Source organism: Paralichthys olivaceus, chromosome 11 (assembly GCF_024713975.1).
Source record: "Paralichthys olivaceus isolate ysfri-2021 chromosome 11, ASM2471397v2, whole genome shotgun sequence".
Lineage (NCBI taxonomy): Eukaryota > Metazoa > Chordata > Actinopteri > Pleuronectiformes > Paralichthyidae > Paralichthys > Paralichthys olivaceus.
The window spans coordinates 11,172,500-11,191,584 of NC_091103.1; the positions used below are offsets into that span (position 1 = coordinate 11,172,500).

A 19,085-nucleotide genomic window follows, 5' to 3' on the forward strand; every position below is an offset into this window, starting at 1 on the left:
TGTCGTTGTTTTCTCTTTTCTTTGGTGCGATGAGGGATTTTACTGGTGCTTGTTGTTGCTGCCTGAAAAGATACAGGAACAGGAAGGTGGATGGAAGGAATGGCATAGGTAACCAGAACAAACAAATCAAAACCCTTAGGATGTGTGACATGTTGGGGGGGTGTTAGGTCAGGATTTAATCAGAGGCAAAGACAGAAGAGATGATGGGATTGATGACCTTTGTCAGCACATTCTCTCCACACCGTCACGTGAACAATTCAATACTTCCAAAGGTATGAGTGGCCTATATGCAGATGATGCACACACGTATCACTGAATCATGTTGAACAGACACTACAATTTAGATTTTCCCTCTCAAAGGACGGACAGAATATTGAGAGGCACAAACATGAATGCTCACACAGACTCACACACAGTCGGTGTTCAGGATTACTTATTACCTCTCATTTTAACAGTGATCAAATCATTCTTATGGTACCGCTTTGATTTCACACATTTAAACTATGATCATATCACATCTGCTTCAATCTCTTAATCCCCCCTCTTCTTGCCCCTCTCATCTTCTATCCCCCCTCTTTCCCAAACCCCCCCCACTTTTTCCTCTCATCTTCTCTATCCCGGGGTCACTGTGTGATTCGAAGGGCCCTCCCTCCAAGCCCCCCGGTTGATGTATAGCTTGTGGAAACAATGTGAGCGCCGGGTTGTTATTCTGTTTGCTTTACAATTGACAGGCTTGAGTTAACGTCCGACTGGGATCCTATCTCATTAGGCCAAATGCGGGGCTAAAACAATCATAAAAATCGTTTGGCAACTGGCATCTCGCTTCAACAACATACAGGCGGGAAATAAACTCCGCAAATTAGAGTCGGGGAGCGAGATTGAATCAGAGAGTGGGGCAGAGATGGAGGGAGGAGGCGAGAGAGAGAGACTGGCCCATATGCTTCATGTTGTTAGAGACTTAATGATATGAAGTGGTCGGGCTGATGTGGAGGCTTCCTCGTTGATGATATTGATTGTGGTTTTGGATATAAATTGTGTGTTCGTGTTTGTGTGTTGCACATCCATCTGTGTTCATCTGTGACGTCATTCATTTGCATTTCATTAAAAATAAATGTAGCTTGCTAATCCTTCATATTGATTATCACAATGAGAAGAAGTGGAAGCACAATAGAAACAATGCAATTTATCTTTTAATGCAAATGTATCGAGTGAATACAATTTTTCAATAATGTACTAAAGTGGGTGTGCGTGTCCCTCTTACAATCGTATGAATCAGTGCAAGTCCCCACTCACTCTATAACACACTTATTTTTCTTCTTTTATGCAAACACACACATTCCCTTTCTCCCTCGAACACACCTCTCTTTCCCTCCGCGATATCTTCCCCTCCTCAGCCTGTCCAAACATACATCTTTATCAAGCGGCTGTTGTCAGACAACATTAGATAATTAATAGGCCATTTGTCAGGCCTGTGAGAAACATGTTAAAATCCCCGAGCAGCTCCCCAGATAAATCCTGCCGCGCACACAGATGCCTTTGTTGTGTCAGCCTGCCATCGGAGCTGCAGATTTACCATTAAAGGACCCTCATTATTAATCACAACTAATGCTAATTAATTAGGCGTGTGTGTGTGTGTGTGTGTGTGTGTGTGTGTGTGTGTGTGTGTGTGAGTGTGAGAGTGTGAGTGAGAGAGAAAGGGACCGACTCTAAGTTTCAGTTTGTTGTGCAGTGTTAATTGGTACCTCGGCCCAGAGCCCTTAATGGAGTGTTTTCCATTTAGAATGGGGAGTAGTTGACTAACAGGGGGGTGAAATAACATAGACAATGCTCTCATTAATTAAGGCTGTGTTAAGAGCTCGACTCGTGTTACCCTGTGGTCTCTGTGTGCTTTAACACTTTGTGCAATGTGGCCGCCTGTTTGGAAGCATATGCATGTGAATACAACTGCATATATGGCATTTTATACATACCTGCACTAGTGCCTGTTTTGATCTTTATTTCTAATAGGAGTTAATGCAATTTCTAAGCACTGCACATTTAAATATAAGGACAATGTGTTAAATATCCAAGGGATCAATTTGCAACGGGCAAATACAAAATATTAGAACAGATACCTTTTTACTTTAAAAATGATGTGATGGCTTTGTTAGTGAGGGTCATTCATCCATGACCTGAAGATTATTTTTACTGTGTCTGCTTTAGTAGAGATTGTACAGTTTAAGAAAGACAAATGGAAAAAGACAACAGCATTGACAAACATCCAGTTATATGTGGAAATTTCACTACTTACAATTAAAACATTTTGGGAAGAAACACATTTCGGGATAAATTATGGATAATTGGCTAAATTCGCATGTATAGAGCCACCTAAGGCTATGAATGTTTGTAGTTTGTATCAGTCCGCTCCACAGTCAACCCAATGGACCCGTGCACCAAAAGACTCCCCAGAAGTGGCGCTAAGGCCTCCATTAAGCACAAAGACAGAGTTAATTAGGAAGCTTATTGCCTCTCCTGAGGGCACGGGCCTCCAAACACTCGCCTATACACCCCTGCTGAGGGAATCTTAGGCACAAACTGATGCACTGTAATTAACATCGCTCAGCAAATCAACAGCAGCCATGTTCTGATTGGCAGCAGCATGTGAGCGTGTTAAAATTTACCAAAATGAAAGATGATTATTTTTTATTTCCTCCTGAATCAAGTCACAATGAGTTGTATCTCCCAGATGTCTACGCCTATATGTCTGAGGGTGTTGTCATTTGTCAGTCAAACAACCAGATGTACAATAACAACAACAACAACAACACACACACACAGAGACATATCTTGAATTCTCCAAACAAAGGAAGAGTGTAGTGGCCATGAAAGAAAAAAAACATTCTGCAAAGGCTGATTGGCCATAAACACAAAAACAAACCAAAAGATATACAATGTGGTAAGGTATTAATCTTAAAATGTCAAACAACTAACTTGAACCATTTGGGAAATAAAATTTTCATATTACACATATTTCAACGCTCAAATTTGATTCACAAAATCTGGATCATTATCCGAATCTGCTCTGAATTTCACCTGTTAATAGTTATTAACGCTCAACCTATACCTGTTTTTTTCATTATTTCTTCAGTAATTCACAAAAACAAAAAATTCTAACACTCTATCTTGCAATGGAAAAGAAAATGACAAAGAAAAAAATCTGGATCTGTTTCCAGTCCACTCCAAAAGTTAATGGGTTCCTCCTTTTTCAGAAAATCAGTCATGGTAGTGGTGTGTCATCCCTCTAACAGACAGACAAACAATAATGATGAAATAACCTCATTGGCTGAGGTAACCTCTATGGTTTTGGGTCTTGTATTTTTAGTGGATATCAACTCCGAGATATTACGTTTGTCGCAGAGTAATTTCTTTATATGGTCGGAACAGCACAGACACATACTCATGATTTTCCTGCTGTGGAGATATAAATAGAAAGCGGAGGTATGATGAACAGTGCACTTTCAGAATTTGGATGATGACTAATGGAGGGGATCATGTGTGATTATGTTTGACCCGTAATACAAAGGTAACCCCCCCACATGCCTCCCCGTCCCATTTGTCTGTTATCACATGCAACAAATGATGTCTAAAGATAAGTACGAGGGCTGCTCCTCATGAGGTCAAGAGTTCATTTCCATATTTTACAATCTGGGACCCCATCCGTCAGGTTTTCAGACCGCTCGATCTGGCTAGATGAAGCGATCTGTGAATTGTGCCTGAGCTAAGTAGATGAATGATGTTCTTACTTTACTCCTTACAGTGTTACAACCTGTCCAGCATCATACACCATTATGCACTTATAAACATAAATAACACTTCAGTTAAGTCTATGAAACGTAGTATTTTTAAATAGTACAAATAGTTCTTAGTAGTTTAGCCTTGTTTGGACAACCATCTTCCACTACGGCGTAAAAACATGAATACTTCTGAAAATACTGGCGTGATATAGAAGATATGAAAAATATACAATAAAAATTCTTAAGAACAAATTGTAAAATGGGGACAATGAGATAGCGATGGAGACGTTGCACAGAAATAAGAGGGGCTGTGGTGGGGGGTTGGTTTGACTGTGTCCACAGGTAGGTTATTCCTCTCTGTAAACATATGTATCCATTTGTCCCGTGGGTGCGTCCCCTTGGCGTTCGGTTGGCAGTGGCTGGGTCACACCTCCATTAGGGGCTTTGTCACAGTGATTAATAGCTCCTTCTATCATCTTTAATTCACTCCCTGATGATGGCGGCCCTGCTTGCTGCTCGGGGTAATCGTGTGATGTATGAGTCCGCCCAACACCTCGTGGCAGAGGTGAAAATCATTCCACCCATGCAGATAGCAGGCCTGGGAACAAATGTTTTCCCTCTTAATAAAAATTAATGAATTTGGCGTTAAGCATGGGCTTGGAATACACTTATAATAAAGTGTGTGTGTGCACGGCTCTGTCATGATGTATTTTCATATGATTTTGATGAGGAGATAATATTGTTTTCCTTATTATTTTGCACTTAATCATTTGTGTTGTCTCTTAGATACATCTTCATCAAAAGTTTGTGCTTCTTGTTTATTTTTTACACTTGCTTCCTCATATTATCATGAAATACCATCTGTGCTATAAATGCAGTTTAAATCTTGATGCTGCTGCTCCCAGCTGGAGTTCCCCTCCTCGGCCCAGAAATCTTTTAGAGCTCCCTCTTTGATGAAGTAATGTCCATTGCTGAACAAACAAACAGGAGTGTTTGCTTTGATAGGCCGAGGCACACCAAAATCCCCCCACACACACACACACACAACGATCCGATCATCTGTGTGCAGCGTCCCCACCGCCCCACACGTCTAAGCTGAGCTACGCTCTTTGACTTATCAATCATCTGCACATGAAACCACAATTTTCAAAACGCTGAACGTAGCATATTTGCTTTCAGCTAACGTTTACCTTACAGAAACATATATGTTTATGAGCTGCACTGCTCTTGTTGAGTCCAGTGGACCGGGGGAATTTCTGGTCTAAATCAAATATAAACTTGGAGACCAGTGTGAGGGGGGAAATGTCAGAGGAGAAACGGCAATGGAGGGATACGGTTACCTTTAAAAGCTCTTGTCCCTCCACCATATGGCAAGCTTCACATCCAGGACTATAACTGGGTTACACAGTCTCTGTGCTGAAAATCATTACGTTGACTCCCAGAGCCACATTGGGTTTCATGCCCGGCCCGACTCAGCAGAGTTTCCCCCTCGAACACATGGGGCCCACACAGTGTGTGTGTCAAACACAATAGTAGCACAGGCACTGTGATCAGGTATTGCTGCAGGGAACGACTATCATAAATACTTAGGTCAGATCTGGTTCAATAAACACTCTCACACTGTAGTGAAAAACACAGAAAACATCTCAATGTGTTCAAGCATAGACTTCTTTCCTCACAGCAAACACACAATTTGATTCTTAAGTGGTAGAGGAAAACAGCTCATGTAGTACTTATACTGTAGTTGACAGTTTTGCATTCTTTCTCACCAGACATTGTGCTGTGACCTTGCCAAAGGGGAAGTTGCACATTCGAAGATATTTACATACAATGGCCATGGCTTATCTTGTGCTTCAAGTAGCGTCTCAAAAGTTTGCGACGGCTCAAGGGAGCGTGCACATTAAATAGTTCAGCGACTGTGTCCAGGTCTTGAGTTAATCTTTCGGGTTAGTTTATGACCACCTGTGGCCAATCACGGTGACCGGTTCAGTCAATCAGAAGCACAGTTACTTCATGGCCAGTGAGCAAGACGTGTGTGTGTGTATCTTTGTGGATCAAAGGTTCCATGGCTGACAGCGCAGCGGTACAGTGTCACACAGGCAGCCCTTCAGGAATGTTAGTCAGTGCAGGGATGGGTTGTGGAGCCTCATTAGCAGAGACCCCTCTCCCCTTGGCCTGTCAGGCTGCGTTAGGCACAGCCCACCACAGATGCACGCTGGGGGATCGGCGGGTTCCTGTGGATCATTTCCGGCTTTTAGCGTCCATCTGTCTCAACGTGTGACACCTGTTTGGCAGTCTATCATGTTAGCTGGTTTCCCCATTAGCTTCTTGTCTTTATTTGTCTGAAAGTTTGCTTGTGTGATGACCTTTTGATTGTCTGTATATGAACTTACCTGCCCTTCCATGTAAAGGCATTCATATTAGATTTCCATTAAATGTTGTCAAGGCATAAGGGCAAGACCCAAGCAGGAACCCATAAAGTAGAAATGGATAATCAGGGTGATTTTTTTATAGGATATTTCATTATTAAAATGTGTAGAAACAACTAGACCTATGTTATATATTTTGTTGACGTGTACTTACTTTAACCAAAATGCTTCTAACAATATTCAAACAGAAATACCCAATTGTAATCAAAGTAACAGGATATTTCAATTTGGTCATCTTGCATTATATCCCCTTTACCTGTGGCTTTGTCCGTCCCTACTATAATACTGATAACACACTACTCTCATGATCGAACGCTGCTTCACGACACCATCATCTGTTTTGATTCAGAGACCCAGCAATGGCGAGATAGGTAGGGTGTTAGCCTTGGCGGAGGTATATACTCCCTCCTAGCACCTTTCTACCTGCATTTCAGAGTTAAACATTTTTCAACCGGTGCTCCTTTGCTCCGTGCCTCCTGTGCACCGTGCCAACGCTTCCACAATAAAGTCCCACCAGCCACGTGTGCCACTCTGAAGAAGCCCAGTGTGGGTTCAAGGGTCATACTTCTATGTCCTGTTTCACTCTATTCACAATTAACCCCAGAGTGCTTCCCTCTGTTTTCACTACAGTAGTGGAGAAAGAGTTCAGGAAAAGGAAATATAAAACAGTCAGAGCAGCACAATGCCGAGTACACCATGCTCACCCACCTCAATCAGCAGCAGCTCAAACAAAACATGCCGTGCTGCTGCTGTAGGGTTGTTTTCAAAAACTCCAAAAGACTGTTTTTGACATTTATTTTAAATGTGATTTGAATTTAATTGTTTCAGTAGGGTGTTTCTCGTGCCAGGAACCTATCCAGTGATTAGACATTAGAAACAAGTTCCGTCATGATCTCTGGCTCTTTACTGAGCTCAATCTAAACAGAATCGAGACTTTGTTACATATGACCCCTCTTTTTTCAGACCTGTAGGAACCTTCTGTCTTCTGCTGTTTATTTAAACGGATCAAGTTAATACATGCACATGTGTGTTTTACTCATTTGTTCTCAATATTTGAAATAAGCCTTTTGTTTTCTTTGGGGTTTCTATCTATTTATTATCTATAACTGTTTGAGGGTCTAGTGGGAGTTGGAGCCAATCCCAGCTGACACTATGCAGGAAGGGGAACATCCTGGACATGTTGTTGTTGTATCACAGACACAACATCACCATTCCATCTCACTTTATCCCAATCTGCATGTCTTTGGACATGTGGGGGGTAGCAGGAGTAGTTGAGAAAATCTACACGGCACAACATTTTAAGGCCTTAGCTAAACTGGGATTCAAATGTGGAACCTCTCTTGCTGAGAGGCAACAGTTCTAACCACTGCATAACTTTTTTTTGTCAGATACATAACCTGCGTTAATTTGTGATAATCCAACAATGTCAAAGTTGTCACTGAGCATCACCCTCACATAGAGACTCTTTCTGTGTCTTAAACAGGTGAGGGCGAGGATGAGTTTGCCCTTTATTCGTCTGACCTCCTAGATGATGTGTGCGGCTCCGATGGTGATCCAACACCTTCTTCGGCCCTGGCGGAGGACCCAGTGTCCCCTCTGCTCTCTGATGATGAGTCTTCCCCTCAGGATCCCTTGTCATTCCAACACCCGAGCATCTTTTTATCCCAAGAAGATTTGACCATCCCCCTGGACTTTGAGCTGAGGGACTCGGTGGTTCCAGGCGGAGGCCTGGGCATCTGGAGCCGCAGGAAGGTAAACGTCGGGGAGCGTTTTGGACCATACGAAGGAGAGCACAGGCCTTGTCTCCGAGACCCCACTCAAGGCTGGGAGGTAGGAACATGATAGATGAAGAGTTTGTGTGCTTGTTGTTAATATCCTATGAAATATTTGCTTTAGAGTCAGTACCTTCAGAGAAGCTAATGTTTCTTTAAGTGTACTGCACTTGAATATCAATCAGAGATGTAACTTTAACGGTGGCTACCATATTTTTCAATGGTTTTGGGATTTATTTTTTATTGCAGCTCGGTTAAAGAAATTTGCTCTTCTTGTGACAGAGCAGTTTACACTTTGGTTTAAGTATAAACATGAAAATTGCAGTCACATGGTTTTTTTCTGCACCAGTAGTAGTAGCGGCACACTTTCTGACAAGGGGGGGTTTCCTTGGCCAACATACACTGTAGCATTCACATCAAGTCCCCTTTTTATTTCCTCCCATGTCGTCATGTTCACATTTAGCCCAGTGACCACAAAGCTGTTGTTGTCGCCAGTTGCCCAGTGATGTAATGTTAGCTCAGTGCCACTGAAAGAAAGGCAGTGGAGGTTGTGCTCTTAACTCAATTAAAATGAAAACCCATAAATCCCCTCTTCATTCTGGTTAGGGACCCAGTGCGGCCATTGGCAAATCACATATTGGTCAGGCGGCACAAAAAAATCGAAGGCAGGGTCACAGGACAAGGTCAAAGGTTAGATGTGGTCTCCGTCAGTGTCAGGCTGGTTGGGTTTTATAGAGCAGGAGGAAGGGCCTGGCAGAGTATCAGCCTCATTTAGTCTCCCAAAATAGATCCTCTCTAATTTGGATGTGAGGATTTAGTACTTCATATCCAGACCTTTGTTCTTTTGTTTGGCAGAACCAAGCTCTTGAAGAGTCGCTGACCATGCAGTTCATAGAGCGAAAAGTAACAGGTTTAAATAAAAAGACCATTCAAAACAGTGTTCACTCTCTTTCCTGAGTCTCCCTGAGCCTTAAGTCCACTTTAATACTTCACTTTTAAAGATGACTGGGAACGTGTTGGTAAAGTATCAACATTTTGCTCATATAAATAGTTTTGGATTTGGACTGGAGCTCGTTTGGTTTGCATCATAGAGCATTACTCCAGCCCATCGGCTCTGACTCAGTGGTTTTGGCTCAGCCCGGGTGAAAATAAATTTCTTTCTTTTTCACTCTGGACTACATTTCTCCAGGAAACATCTCCCTCATTAACAACTGCTGCTCGTGAGATGCAATATATGGATGTCTGTTAAATGGAAGTGAGAGAAAAACTCTTCATTTTGCCAGTTTTCATAACAGAGAGCCGTAATAAAAAGTCTCTGTCTCTTCCGAAGAGATTTACAGCTGGTCTAACAAGCTCTCTTGGTTATTCTTTTTTTCCCAGGGTAAGAAATAAAGGATAAAGGGAGGAAAAAGGAGTTTTCATGAATTTTAATCTTGTGGTAATTAATGGGCAGCTTGAATAATAATATGGATTTAAAAAGCTGAGATGCTGGGATGTGAGTGTGCATGTGTGTGTGCGTGTATGTGTGTCGGGGCAGGCACGTTGGGAGGTGCTGGCGGTGGCAAGGGGGGGATCTAAGATGGGATCTTGCAGAGGAAGCACTGTATCACAATGTTTAATTACCATCCTGACAGCGAGCCATAACTCTTTCCATTAAGTAAATAAGTTGTAAAGAATTTATGATGAAATGCCACATTATTCAGAATGGATATTCAGTGATGACATCCCTCTGCATTAAATATGGTAAATGCCATTAAGCCCTCCTGACCCCCCCTTCTCCCATGCCCACCCGTTTACCATCCCTCGCCCATCGCTCACACCCCCAGCCCCCGACTGCAAACCGTCAATATGCCAATAAGCCCGCGGAGGGTCTGTAAAAATAAAATTGATTTGGTAAATGTGAGTTAAGATAGATATGTTTGCTTTCATCATCAATTCTGTGCAGCGCAGCGAGGTGATGTCACCGACCGGGGGAACGATAAAGTGGCGCTCCCATCTGGAGCGTTTGATGGAGGGCCCTGAGCGGCTCAGGCCAGTGGTGACAGACTGGGGGAAGTTTGTCACCAGGGAGGCCACCGCTCCTCTGAGCCATCACCATAAATTCGGGCGGCTTTATTCATAAAGGGGAAGAGTGACTTATGGCGTTCGTGATGCTTTATGAATAGAGGAATGGTGACTTATGGGAAAGATAGCTTTGGTAAATAAGAGGTAGGGAGGCAGCAGAGAGCGGCTTGTCAGGCTGAGACGCCCGCTTACACTTTCGTATGCAGAAGTGAAGTGCTGACTGTGCCAGCAATCATATTCCTACTGTATGTGTGTGTTTGTAGTTTGGGTATGTGGACAGAACTGTATTTGTGTGAAGGATTTGTTCATGAATGTAATTATTAACATCAGATGCTTCATGTGTCCAAAAAACTAAAATCTAGTTTTGATAAGTTGTTTTTGAAACTCTTATCTTCTTTGTTGAAATCTTTAGCTGAAAGACGTACAAAGCTGAAGCAGAGACAATGGTCAGAAGTTGGTGAGCAAGTTACCGAAAAGTCAGCTTCTAGCAGTCTGCTCTGGATTACCAACCCTAGCTTTAAGGAACCTTTTCCTTCATACTTATATGTTTGAAATAGAAGATTAATCGATATGTAATATAAAGATTGTTTTTAATGAATCCAAATAATTTCAACAATCTGAATGGACAGTGAAAATGGACCAGATCAAAGCTGATTAACGATAAGCTCATGGTCTGGAATTAAATTCATTTAACAGCTCAGTAAATGTTTAAGAATACAAGGGAAAGTATGAAATATTTTACTCAAAATGTATTTGATCATTTCATTAACTGTAAAAAAATTTGGATTATGTGTATTGTATTGTGTATTGTATATTTATATCTCAAGGCTTTGCTTCAAAATACTTTTAATGCCTGGATGCCCTCCAGTCCACAGTCTGCTGTCTCTCTCGCTCTCTCAGTCGTCAGGCGCATTGAAATTCAAACTCCATTTGTGTCTGTCCTCTTCTCAGCGGCAGCAACAATAAGACGGAGAGTTAGAGTCCGGGAGAGAGTTATCCAACACTCAATGAGCCTTTGGGCTCACCCAAACTCGCAGCCCCATGGGATTATGGGTCCTGGGCTTAGAAAGCTGGGTGCCTCCTGCTGTAGCGATGATGGGCGGAGCAGGTTAGGGGTGCGGGAAGGGGTGGGATGGGGAGTTGGGCGGGACAGGGGCGCTTAGGGCCTTTGTGCACCTCTCGAGTAAGAGGCGGAGGTGGAGGTGGAGGCAATAGTGGTGGCGGTAGTGGTGATGGTGGGGAGGTGGTGAAGGAGATTAGCAGTGATGGTGAATAGGAGTAAAGGATTAGGTGGCTGGGCAGGGCCTTTCCTGGATCTGCCTGTCTCCTGAAGCCTCCTGTTCATGAGAGGATGGGAGGATGGAGGGACGAGAGGCAGATGCCTGACCTGGAGGAGTTCATCCTTTAAACTGTTAGCTGAAAACTTTTCATTTCTTATGATCTAGTGATGAAAATGAATACGTTGGTGTTTTTGTATTACTAGTTATTATCGGATCAAAAACGTTTATGATTAACCTGTTGCTTAAATAGTGCCTGTGTTTATGGTGTAGATGCCTGATGGGTCATAAACAGTCAAAACAACAAAGACAATCCTCCAGGAGAGTTTTCAACCTGTCTGTTTGTGGTAACTGCTTTTTCAGTTTACACATGAACTCTAGGAAAGGTCAATTCTGGAATGAAGGTTTTGTGTGTTGCATGTGTGCGCACATACACTCTTGTGCGTGTGAGGCAGAGTGTGAGAGTGTGGACGGAGGGCGTTTCGAGAGGGCGTTATTTTTTTGTGCACGGATAAGCTGCTGTCCTGAATGAATGCAGATGTCTCTTGCTGGCTGTCCGCCTGTCCCCTGTGCGCTGACGGCCTGTCACCTCTCTCTGTCACAGGGAGAAAGAGCCACTCTCAGTCCTGCTCAAAGCCCCTTAATCCCCGAGCCCCCTACCACATCCCATCTACTGTCAGCGGAGATGGCCCTGCCCACAGCAGTGCTTAGAAAGGCAGGCGCTAGGGATGAACCTCTCTGTCACTCACACACCTCTCAATGGACACACATCTTCACGTTCTCACGGGCACGTACACATGCACATGTATCGTTTTTTTTAAAAATTCAAAGTGGAAAAAGTCCCGCGTCTGCAGAGGCGAGGTGAATGGCGGATGTCAAACACATTGTGCTGCACGAACACAACGGCTGCGCTGACATCATTGTGGGACCTGCTTTCTCTCTTGAGAAGAGCAGCCGCTGGCCGCTGAGACACTGTGTGTAATAATGAAGGAACAGTTCACAGCATACTCTCGGGTCTCGTTGGCACTTAATGAATTGTAAAGAAGACAATAAGGACCATTAAAGTCTGTTGTGTGGGACCGGATAGTGTGAGGGGGGGGAAATGTGTCGCCGCGTAGACAGAGTGTTCTGAACAAGTGACTGTGTTTTTGTGTCTTACGAGAGCTGTGCTACCAACATTTATCCTTTAATTATACCTTCTTTGATTGTAATTACAGCTACGCTCCTGAGATCTTTGTGTAAGACTAGTAGTTCAGACAAGTAGAGTTGGAGAGACCTGAGGGTACGATAACTGCTGGGGGTGTTGCGGCTGAAAGTAGATATGGATGTGAGCAAGATGGTTTTGCTCGATCTGAGCTAATACCAAGTTTTTCACCTGTCTTCCAAAGTGTAGCTTTCAAACCATGTGTCAGATGAGAGTCCGTTCCTACGGAGATTAGGAAGCTTGCAGTTTATGATCTCATTCCTATGAAGTGTATGCCTATTAAGAATTTCATTCATATAAAACTAATCTTCACCTCATAATTTGTCTAAACATTTAGTGCAGATGCAGGAAGTAGTCGCATGCAAGGAATCCAATATTCATGCAGAAGTTTGCATCCCATCAAAAAACCTATGAATTTGTTCTTTTTTAATCTCCATGATCTTTTCCGGATATCACTAATATTTGAGTTGCTCAACAACATACCATGTGTATTTGCCACATAAATCAAAAATAATTCTATATGTTGCTCAAGTATAACACAGCAACCAGTCACTGTCAGTTTTTTGAAAACACCCAAGTGTATCAAGGCTTGTCTCAATCGACTGTGCCAAGGAGTTCATGTTTGTACCCTTGTCCATTTGTAGGTTGGTTTGGTTGTTTGTTATCAAGCTTTCACAGAAGCTAATGGATGCATTACCCTTAAAACTTGGTGAAAGGATGGAGGTCAGGTAAAAACCCAATGAATTTTGGTGCAGTTCCAGTTTATTCAGCATTGTGATATATAGCATTTATTGGTGTTTTCACTGGTTTCTCTTGGAATAATTCATGGATCTTGAAAAAAAACATGCATCATATTTAAGGGACTGAAGTTTGAGCGATTTGGTGCAGCTTGACTGAATTTAAGGGGACTGTTGAGTTATGTGCTCTACTGAGTACCATTCATTTTTTCAATTTTACAGTCATATGTAACAGTTTGACATTTTATATAGTTTTCCAAGCAATCAATTCATGCATTTATTGAATTTAATTTGCTCACTCACCTGAATGAAGACCATGCCCATGTGACTTAAGGTGTACTACAACACCCCTGCATGGCCTCTTACCTCCTCCACATGAGTGTGTGCAGCCTCCCCTCTGTTAAAACAAACCCAGTAATTCCTTCAGCAATGTTCGTCTGTGTCTGTCTTTGTCTCTCCTGGTGTCTGCGAGTGAGATGAGCTTGCCAGCCTGAGTAACTGGAGCTTGATTGTCTGGGACAGCAGTGATGTCCATTCAAAAACCAAGACAAAACAAGCTGGGGGTCCATCTCCCTGCCCCTGCAGTTGATTGGTAATCCCTTTCTTTGGGTTAATCTGTTGTTTGTTGGTGCTGGTTGAAGCTTGTGTGTGTCTGTTTGTGTGTGTTTGGGGTGAAGGGGGGTGTTATTGAAGTTCTAATCCCATGTGAGAGGAGCTAAAGGAGACAAAACATATTTACAAGGAAGGGTAAGATATAGAGTGTGAGAGGCTCTTCTTCATCAGTTAGAAAAAACTCAAAATTTCTGATTTCCCTCTCATTCCTTAACTTGCACCCCTCCTCCACCTTCTCCTCCGCCTCCCTCTTTCTCTGTCAGAGTTCCCAGCAGGGAGGGGAAGTTAGGTTAACTAACTGAACAAAGTCAGAGTGAATTGCAGGAGGACAAAGGCAGGCGCGAGTGGGGGCTACGCCAGTCGGAAGGTGTAGCCGGCAGCACAATACCAGGTGAAGTAGGCTGTCGTCAGGGGGCCACCCGAGCAGGGCAAAGGTCACAGGCCTTATTAGATCTGAAGTGAATGGAAGGGACTTATTTGATGGGATGAGGGAGGTCGGGAAAAATGAGGGACGGAGGAAGGAGTTCACCTGTTTGAAAAGCTCAGAGGGCGGCTGGTTTCTCTCTCTCATTATATCCAACCTGTCGGGATGCAGACAGAAATCCAACCAGCTGATAGCTCACGATGGTCACAACACACACGTAACACAGCCCGGAGCTGGAAAAGAAAAGGGGGAGGCTGACTTGATCGGAAATACACAGGGCAAACTCAATAACACAATGACAAACGTCTAGACATCCACAGATATAATAGACTTTATGTGTAGGTGCATCGACTCAACGGCGCAATATAAATGCTACTGCCTTGTAACACACATTTACATCATCCATCCTCGGCTGTTATGGCACTCTGAATGATCTGTGGTGGAGGCACTGCTAGAATGTTGGAGGAAGAACACTTCAAAGTCGCTGCCAAAGCCATAAGACATTTCTGCATTAATGGATGTTCAGAGGAAAGTAAAATGAGAGCATGGTATGTAGCAAAGGGTACACACGTCCTCCAAATATCCCAAAAGACATATTTTTAAAGGACATATATGTAAAACTCTGATTAAAAATGTGAAACATATATTAATCAACAAGTCTGTAGGCAGTTAAAGGAAAGGTAAGTTATATTAATTCAATATTTGTCTAATTCTAAATGAGATAATGTCTTCTTTCCTCCACTATCGAGTACGACCTGAAGAAGTGTCCTCGTACATCGCCAATGAACATACCAACTTTCACTAGAAATGCAAACACCACTATCTCACTGGACATTATGTCCTTATACCCACAATCATTTTCCCAGCAGCACTACAAATGTGTAGAAAGAAAGAAATTTGAAAGGACTATATGACCCTTGTGAACACTGGTGAGCCGGCAACCGCACAACACTCCACCGGTGGTGCAGCATGAAGTTATGTCACTGTCCGACTGCTTCTCCAAGGGCCAATGTACTCAGCGTTGCGGCTGATTCTGCTTGTTGAATGTGTAGCTTGTGTAAATACAGACAGATGAGTTTGTCTGCAGTTAATGCTAATGTCGGTGGTGGCTGATTCCAACGTTTTGCAATGAACATGCAGGAATGAGGGTGGAGCCTCTGAGGGAGCAGTGAAGGGAGTAGTATTTGTTTTTAAATATCAACAGTCATTCCCCAGAATCACTAACTGCACCTTTAATATGACGAAAGTAGTGAAGTGACATTGGAAGGGAGGGGAATGTGCAAGAAGTATTGACTCCACCCTTGTAAGGCATTCAAATCAAACGCACCTCATCAACTTTCTACACAGCTCCCCAGGGTAGTGCTATAACACACACACTACTCTAACTTATAGCTGCACACATACAGTTACCCACAAAAGTCTATTACACCAACATGATAAACCCCCTTGGTTGACACACACACACACACACACACACACGCTCACGCACACACACACACACACACACACACACAAATGGGCAGACACACACAAGGTGGCCCCTGCACTCTGCACAGATATAGGTGAAAATGAGGGGACCCCTAAACAGCGTACAGGAAACAGAGGTGATGAATTCCGTGTGCGGGGCCACAGAGCCAGGCTCATAGATACCTTATCTAGGGGGATTGATAGGGGAAAGGGCCTTCCCTTAAAACACACTACTGATTGTTTCCAAATGTCTTCCCAATGGGGAGGGTCGGGGAGAGGGAGAGACAGCGACACGGGGGCAGAGCTTGCAAGACTTTTATTGGTCCAGTCCGGGGGAAACAGAGAGGGAACGGCAACTCTGTCCTGGCTTTCCTGCCCCAAGTTGCTGCTAGCGCTTAACTACCAGTCAGATCACATTACCCAGGCAGTAAATCTAAGTACCGGTTAACGCAAATAATCAAGAGCTAATACTGCACTACGAAACCACTTTCTCTGTGTCTGTGGTCGGAGCTGTGCAAACAGGCACAAGCCAAGGCCCTCTGTCCTCTTAGCCTCTGCCAGACTCTCCCTCAGTCTCTCATGGCTATTATAACCTACACACAGTCACAATCTCCATACACTTATGTTTCCATGTATCCCTTGTGGAGTCTGTACCTCTCTGTGTGTATGTAGTGTGTTTGTGTTCACTCACATGTTTAAATCTCTCTCCTGTCGCTGCAGTTCAAAGGGTAATGGGACAGTGCGGTCTAGTCTGAGAGCTTATTACTGGGTTAAGCGCTGAAAAACGCAGGCCCGGGCCACAGTCAGGACGGTAACACCGTACCCTTCTTCCAATTACTCCATATTGCTGCTCCAATTAGAGTGGAGCAGGTCCAAAACCAGAGCCGAGAGCTGCCAGGTTTAGAGAGAGAGAAAGCAGAGGCCCCGGGTGGCAGTAATGAGGTCTTAACCCCGACTTTGCTCTATTATGTCATAATGCTTTAATTCGAGCCATATGATAGGCTGCCGTGCACTCCTATGTTATTGGAAAGTCAATATTTGTGAGCTGGCCCTGTCTGCTCACCTCAGATGTGCCCTGGGAGTGAGTGCAAAAAGCCAAAGATTTCTGAGGAGCAAATTATTGACAGAGGAGAAGGCCACACCAGGTTGTTCAGGGAGGGAATGGGTTGTCGTCGCTGCTTGCTCACACCAAATATCAAATGATAATATAAATAAATATGTGGTGTCTGCCTTGAGTGATTTACAGGGCTCTATGTCTGATGGTGATAACCTTAGTAATACCATTGGCTGCATTTTTGCCTCCACAGAAGAGGTTATGTTTCCAGTGCTGTTTGTGTGTCTGTATCTGCAGGATTACTGAAAAAACTAAGACTTTTATATCTGGTGGAAGGATGGGGTATGAGCCAAGGGAGAACCCACAGAATTTTGGCTCAGATCTAAACAAAGGGCCAGATCCAGGATTCGTTTTTTATCACTTTCTTTACTATTTTGTTTTTGGACTTTTTCACCAGTGGAATATTTCATGGATTGTGATGAAAGAAATGTGGTATATTAAGGGGACTGATTTGAATGAGTGTGTGAAATTTGGTGCAGCTTGCGTGTATACATAATGTCATTCTAGTTACTAATAGCAACAGTTTTGAGGTAATTTCTTAAAGGCATGTAAAGTAGCACCTTTTTAACTAAAGCTACACTTCACATAATCTGTGATATCCACATATCGAGGGTGGAAAATAATGTAGCACATTTGAACGTCATTGAAGTACAATTCAGATGGTTTTTGAGCATTTCATTTTTAATGTTTCTTTTATTTTCATCTCCACTAGGGGTGGTACACTGTGCATTTACAAAAAATATACAAAGTGCACACACATCTAAACTTGATGTGCACATAGGTGCTGGGCCGGAGCTAGGGAGATAATTAAAACGTGTGTAAGCAGCAAGTTGTGTACAGATATTTTTTCTTATATTACTTTGACTTTCACAAAGTAATGTTAATGATTAACATTCCCCATTCAAACATGTGATTTATAAAACATCATGCAATCTTATAAATAATACTAAACTACCCAACAGAAGTACAGGAACATTGAGCTCCAATTCAAATCCTGATTTTTCTTTTATGTATCATAATCAATCATCATTTTGCTGGTAATATTTATTTAATGTTGGCGTGGTGACATTAAAAATGTTTGGACTTTTACCAATAATACAAGATTTTCAATTATAGTATAACTGTATTTGCTTAAAGTTGGAAAATATATATCCCCGTTACAAACAATAGCTCCCAAACACCAGAGAGCAGCTGCTCATCACGACATCACTTCACCACCAAATGCTTTTTTTTTTGTCCTGCTGTTGCAGCGAGCACCAATTAACTAATAATGTATTTGTTAACAGTTTGTACAGTGCTTGAAGGTCACATTTTAAATGAGTGCACCTCTTGTATTTAATGGGGTTAATTACCATGGTAATAACCCAGGACCACATCCTGGTCAATAATTGTTTTGTAATTGGTTTCAGGTTGCACAATAAAAATACAGTCCATCAATTCCTGTCATTTCATAATTACAACAGGGGCTGTTTAATCATATTCAGAATAAACATGCATTGCTTTTAAATAATGAGAAGCAAGTGGTAGATAATGTCTCTTTAGAGAAGGGAAGTGTTACTGTACCTACTCATACAACTCTATAAAAGTAATTTGTAACTTACAACAGCATATAACAGCTACAAAACATAACAACTACTACTCTTCTGCAAGGGTTCTTGCAGTTTTGTGTTGATTCTGCACTACAGGCTGCATATGCTGCAAATCAGACTTAATTTGTGTTCTGCAGTGTTGAATTTCTTGTTTACACTCAGAGTGACTCCAGGAATGTTATTCTAACTGCATTACAGCAGCTTTTGCAGGGTATCTTTTTTCATACCCAGCATTGTCCATTGTTTGAAGACGTAAATTGGGCAATAAAAAGCCAATGCTTATTGGATATATTGGATTAGACATCCAGCGTACTGTACGCTCATGTGTTTTGCATTACGCTTCTCTAAACTTGAGCATGGGGCAGGGGATTGAGCTCTACACATGGCAGTCACCCCTAAATCCAACAGATAAATGCAGCTCACTCATCCGAACACTGGTGAGGGGAATAGATAGTGTTTCTCCTCCTGGGAGAGAGTGGAGGGGTGCAGGGGGATGAAAAAAGCAGTTAAAACATGGTTATGCACAGCGACCAAGGCGGGTAGTCCATGCACAGATAGGATAGGCAAAACCAGACAACTAGACAGGGTGAAAACAAGAGTGATAGATGAGGCGGAAGAAAAAG

At 42.8% G+C, this 19,085-nt stretch overlaps 1 protein-coding gene across 13 annotated transcripts in view; it reads left to right on the plus strand.

Moving 5' to 3' along the window:
* The window catches only part of mecom (MDS1 and EVI1 complex locus), a 138,236-nt gene that overhangs the window by 35,038 nt on the left and 84,113 nt on the right, over positions 1 to 19,085 (plus strand). For all 13 annotated transcript variants that reach the window (XM_069535021.1, XM_069535018.1, XM_069535019.1 and 10 more), the window contains exon 2: positions 7,686 to 8,032. In XM_069535021.1, coding sequence (XP_069391122.1) covers positions 7,686 to 8,032 — 347 coding nt within the window. The remainder of the gene's footprint in view (positions 1 to 7,685; positions 8,033 to 19,085) is intronic.